Source organism: Bidens hawaiensis, unplaced genomic scaffold (genome assembly GCF_021521415.1).
Source record: "Bidens hawaiensis isolate Kalapana, Puna unplaced genomic scaffold, B.hawaiensis_p1.1 tig00009958_1, whole genome shotgun sequence".
Classification (NCBI taxonomy): domain Eukaryota; kingdom Viridiplantae; phylum Streptophyta; class Magnoliopsida; order Asterales; family Asteraceae; genus Bidens; species Bidens hawaiensis.
In genome coordinates, this window is record NW_027491754.1 from 633,771 (window position 1) to 640,167 (window position 6,397).

The window sequence follows — 6,397 nt, forward strand, 5'->3', positions numbered from 1 at the left end:
CCTGATCTTTGGACTTTAATATAAAACACCACATGTAACGGGTGAGATCATCAACAATCAGAAACATATATCGGTTTCCCGCTGGTGTGCATGGTGTAATCGGCCTGCATAAATCTGCATGTAATAATTCAAGCGGCTTCGTAGTTCGAAACGTTGCTTGATCCGGATACGGTTTCTGTGTCTGTTTACCTACTAAACATGAATCACAAATATTAATAGCGTGAATAATATTAGGCATGCCACGTACCAAACCCTTGGTGCTCAGATTCTTCATAGACTCGAAGTTTAGATGCCCCAACAGGGCATGCCAAAGCCATGTGGGATCGTCAAGCTTGGCAAGCAAACACACCGGAACTCCCACAGTCAACTTGATCTTATAGAGACGGTTTTTTGTTCTTTGAACTCTCATATGTAACTTTCTCGCTTCGTCACGTAGGGACATGTACTCACCTTTCATGTAAACATCACAACCGTTTTCTGTGGTCTGACTGAGACTGATGATGTTGCTTCTTAGGCTCGGTATGAAGTAAACATCGGATAAGAGCCGGTGTTCACCGGTCTTAGTTATGAACAATATCGACCCCTTTCCCTTAATATCCACACACGAATCATCACCAAACTTCACCCTTCCCGAAATCCGCTCGTTTAACTCCGAAAAATAAGATTGGTTTTCGGTCATATGATTCGACGCTCCGTTGTCAAGATACCAAATGTTCTCCTCCATTGACTCGGATTCGAAGTTCTTTGGTATCACTTTCTGTTCGTTAAGGTGAACAGTTTCATGCATACACCTCATCATGAAATTTTCCTGGTCACGTGGTTCAGTCTCAGCAATGTTTGCTTCCAGATCAGTTTTCTGTTTTCGCTCCGGACACCTCGAGGCAAAGTGCCCAAACTCATCACACCGAAAACATTGCACCTCAGATCGATCCTTCTTACCGTTTTGTTAGTCATTAGGTCGGTTTTGACTAGGATTACCCGAACCTCGTCCTTGTCCTCCACCTGGGCCTCGCCCACGGCCTCGGGTGGCTTGACTTTCACGACTACGCCCCTTAAACTGATCATAGGAGCGACTCTTACTCGATTCAGCTTTGGTGAACATTAATTTGCTTTGGTTTTCTACTTTTCCATCTTCGTCTTTTATTCGTTCTTCATACGCCTTAAGACGACCTACAACATCATCAAAACCAATAGTTTTTAAATCAACTACCTGTTCAATTGAAGCCACCATGTGAATGAACCGAGCCCTTGGTAACCCATTCAGAAACTTTTTAACCGGATTCGTTTCTTCAATAACAGAACCAGGCGCGGCTGCTTTAGAAGCAAACCCGGATATCTCCGAAGCGAACTCATCAATCGTACTAGTCTCCTTCATCTTTAAGTTCTCGAGATCTGACATTAACGTTTGTAGTCTCGTCTCTCTCCCCCGGTCCGTCCCAAGATGACAAGATTTAATTGCATCCCACATCTCCTTAGCGGTTTCATTATTTCCAACCTGCTTAATCTGCCCTTCCGGTAAAGATTGAAATAAAAGAGCAATTTCCATATTATTCTTTTTCACATATGTACTCGTCCCTGGATCAATCATATCCCACACCCCATGCACATTGAAAATATCTTTCATGCACATGGACCATACGGTATAGTTGGTCTTGTTGAGCATCGGACATTGAAGTGAAACAGAATTACTTTCCTTTGTTAGTGGCAGCGTGTTGTCTGACATCACCCCGCGTTTTCTTTGAGAGGTGTAATACAAAGGTGTACCTAGAAATTTGATTTCAGCCAACAACCTCGAACCCGAGAACTTTCCCGAGTATGCTTGATCGATAACCCTAGGAGCCGCCTTGTACCTCTTCGGTCTTCCCTACCAACGATCCGAACAGCTTCTTCACAGGTCCTTGAACGATTCCGCTCTGATACCAATTCATGTTTGAATTGATATCAAAAGACAAAAAAACAAGAACCTGGATAACTCCCAATGCTTTATTAATCAAGAAAAATATAGGCTCAAAAAACCCTGATTACAAAGACTGTCTCAGAAACCATAACTCGGTTATGAGATCTTATAATAATAATCCTTGCTAACCCTAACTTAGTCAACAAGAAATCACAATTAATATAACCCAACCCATTTAGAATTTGGCCTCATCACCTCCTTCCCTCGGGCCGACCCCACACGGGCTGTAAACAGAAATTAAACCCAACAGGTTCTTCTATGTAAACGATTGTCACTACGGTGGTTCACAACTGGGTTTGTTTGTGTCTTACATCCACTTACGTTGCTTAATTTTGGAGTATTGTTTGTGATGTGCAGGGTGAAAGTTTGTTCATCGCCGGCGGCTTTGCTGTTCATGGTGACTAGCGGCTTTGGAGCTTTCAAGGTGCCACGTTTATGGCGGAATCTTTTCTGAAACGTAACGTATATGGCTCCAGGTTTGACTGTTGTCGGGTTCTATTTAGGGACCCTAGGCGATGGTGGACTTCATACGTCAGTGATATTGTAAGCTGTTTGTGGCTCCTATTTCAACCGTTTTGAGTTCATTTAGGATCCCTAGGAGATGATGGATTTTGGTTTGTGTTGTTTGCCGTTTGTGGCCCTGTTGGTTCCTTTTTATTTTTTTTATAGATTGAACGGATTAAACTTTGTGATAGGGTTAAACGTGTGAATGTTTCAACCCGTGCTGAACACAACCCCTAGCTTTAGCTAATCAGTTGTCTGAGCCTCTTTATGGGATAAAGACTTTAATGTGGTTAATCGGTTTAATCCTTCTGGTTCAACCAAACAAAGCCCCTTTATCTAAGCGGGTTTTATAGGTGATGACATTGTCTAATCCTCTTTGGTTCCTGTTTTGATGGTGATGTGCGTCGGATAACCCTATAATAATGACCCTCACAACTAAGCTTTAAATATGAAACGAAAATCCTAAAACCACACACAACCGGCAAGTGTACCGATCGCAAGTAGTATAGATCTAGGATGTCCGAGTATCGAACACGTGGACACGTAAGATGCTAACGATCACTAACCCTAGACAAGACCTACCTAAGAATAATATTTAATTGATTTTTTATTTTTAATAACTTAACTGAACTAACCTAACTGACTGACAAAACTTACCAAAAATAGAAAACTTAACGGGGAACTAACTATGTTAACTTAGGATGGAGAAAAACGTCTACCTAGGTCTGAATCAAACTATAGGCCTAACAAGCTAATGGATAGGATGACTTCAAGACACCGGTCCCTAAAGATGGCACAACTAAGTATTGCTCGGGCTCACTGGATCACCTCTCGGTCTCACTCAACAAGCCTAAACTACTCAAAATCGCCTAAAACGACCAAACCGGGAAACAATTGTTAACGTGTTCTAATGTTGACTCACCTCTCGGTCACACCAACACTCGACCCTAATGGAAATGAATACTACACAACCAAGGATAGAGGAACAATTCAACTTAAACTAAAATAGATCAACTAGTCGCTCACCCTAAACCTGACAAGAAACGAACTCGCTCTCGCGCAATCCTTATTCTAGCATGCAAAGGCAATGAGACAACGCTAACTTCTTATCACCTCTCGGTCTCAAAGAAGGTACCTAACCACTGTACTTTAACCTCAAATTCACGCAACAAAACCCTACGGTTGTACCTACCACAAACAAACCCTAAACACAAAGTCTAGACTCAAACAATGCACCGATCAATCAACACAAAACTAATTAACCGACACACGGGGTTTATGCAATGAATCACCAACATTTCTAGCCCTTAAACACAACCTATTTCATGTCTAAATCAAACTTTACATTAACAAATCAAGTCTATCAATCAAACAATCCATAAAACTCATCAAACACTAACAATTAACATCATTCCTAGGTAGAACTAACAAGATTAGCCTAGAATCATAATTGGACAGCAGCTAACACTCAATAAAATCATCATAAAACTCATACCAATCATCTTAACAATCGTCCAACAATCAATTCTAATCATAAACAATTCAATCTCTCAAGTAATTGCAAACAATTCAACAATTAAGCAAGAAACTAAAAGTGTATGAACAATGAAAAAGATGTAAGGATATGAGATGTTCCGGGGCTGCTCTCGGCTATAAAAAACAGTGTTGAATGATCCTGAGTCTTGGTTCTTGTTTCTTCTTCCTTCCCTAGCCACCACAAACTCCAACCCTAGCTTCACAAAACTTTTTTTCCTTTCTTCCCTTGCTTCCTCTGTCCGATCGGCCAAAGGCTGCCCCCTCTAGGTTTTATTTTATTTTAATATTATAAGTGTAATGTAAGACTTGGGCCTCCATGATGCATATGGGTCGGGCTTTGAGCCTTGTCTTGAAATCGTATGCGTATAATGCTTGTATGCTCCTCGAAAAGTCCCGGTTTCTCTTCCTTGTAACCAAAAACCTACATGATTATTAAAACTATGTAAAAACCTATATAAATCAAGTAAAAACACATAAAATATAATATAATACATAGATAAAAGGCGCGGAAAATACGTGTGTTTTGCAACACATCAAACATCCCCACACTTAAGACTTTTTCGTCCCTGAAAAAGAATACTACACAGGACCATATCCGAGTTCAACCGACAACTCTTGGTTTTATTTATTTATTTATTATTATTAATATATTTTTTTTCTTTTTAAAGTATTAGAAACAAGTGACCCGTTACCCAAATATTTCTTCCAACTTTCACCTAATAAGCTAGATCTGGTCGATTTCCGGTATTGCTGTCCACTTTAAACCCATACCCCTAATACTTACCAAGGCAAATAAGGCGTGACAATTATTTTATTTTGTATGACTAAGTGGAACCCACACCTAAAGGCCCTGCTGCCACTTCACCAATTCCATTATGGTTTTACCGGGCCGAGCCACCCCAACTTGACTTAAACCTATTGCCACATGATTAAAACATTTCGACTCATATACAAACTACAAACTCTAGCTCTCTTTCAAGTGCACGCAATTACAAATGCATTCTTTTTTTTTTCTCTTTTTCTGCCTTTTGGCTTGTTGCAATTTTTTTTTGAATACTCATAGTACATGGCTTTGCATGAATAGAAACAAATACAAAAGATAAAACAACTAATATACAGACGATCATGTGACTCGAGGCTTGAGTATGACCCGGCTTTTCATTCCAGTCTTGTCACGAGTTTAGTTAAACAAACAAAACCCCTTAGATGTTTCCTACTAAAGTCAGGCCATTTAAAAGGTTCAATTAGGTCAACAACCAAACCGCCCTTTCATTCTCAAAGGCTGAGCCTACCTACACATCGATTACTGAGTCTAAACTATTCGGTTACCATACATTACGTGCGGGTCTAATGGGCACTGTTCTTATTTATTATATATATATTTTAAAAACACCAAGAAGTTATAAAATAACCACTACTCGATAATAATATCATCTCCTGTTTAACATAGAGAAAACAAATTTCAAGGGACTATTTTTTTCAAAATTTTTCAAATTTTTTATTTTATTATTATTATTATTTTTATTTTTATTTATTTATATATATTTTTTTTCAAAAAATTTTCCTACAACTAAGTAAAATAAACCCCATCCCCATACTTAGAACGAAATCGTCCTCGATGAGTACAAGGAAAAGAAATAAAATAAAATAAAAGTAAAACAGAAAATAAAAATAAAGTATACAAGACTAAAACAAAGAACGGGTTACTCCCCTGGTTTGTGTGAAGAATCCTCAATAGCTGAGTAGTATCCAAATGACTGTATAGCATTTCATTCGCGGCCGTAACCTCGGGAGAACCTGTTCCAAGACGCCATCGTAGCTACCATGCGCATAATATAACCTACAAAACTCAAACTCGCTCGCATGTAGAGGCGTACAACACAGAAAACAAAAACATGAAGAAATAAACATATTTTTGTGTTTTTGGTTTTTATAATTTAATTTTGTTTTCAATAATGGAACACCCCTTAAATCGACCGACTCTAATGGAGATTGAGTACGAGCGGTTTCATCTTGGTACATCCTGAAATAGACAAAACAAATAAAACAGATAGCACAAACGTATAACAAAAATACAAACTCTACAACTCGGGCAGTCTCCCGAGTGATGCATCCACACGTCTACGTCTTGGAGAACGAGTCAAGGTAGACTACCTCGACCGTCTGATCAGTCATCGGCTCGCCAATGTAGTGCATCAGTATATCACCGTTCACCATAAACGTCCCGCCTTTATCCTTTATCTCAACAGTGCCATCCGGAAAAACCTCAAAAATCATAAACGGACCTGACCAACGGGATCTTAACTTTCCCGTGAATAGCCTCAACCGGGAACTATACCATCAGACCAAATCCCCACACTTAAACTGCTCAATACCCTTCAACTTACGATCCTGCAGTTC

The 6,397-nt window shown here is 39.5% G+C and overlaps 1 protein-coding gene across 1 annotated transcript; it reads right to left on the bottom strand.

Annotated features, from left to right (window-relative positions):
* Nucleotides 1-946: 946 nt before the first annotated feature.
* LOC143533943 (uncharacterized) lies at nt 947-1,723 on the bottom strand. The gene has a single exon (XM_077028562.1). It carries the CDS (start codon nt 1,721-1,723, stop codon nt 947-949), a length of 777 nt encoding a protein of 258 aa, XP_076884677.1.
* Nucleotides 1,724-6,397: the final 4,674 nt, after the last annotated feature.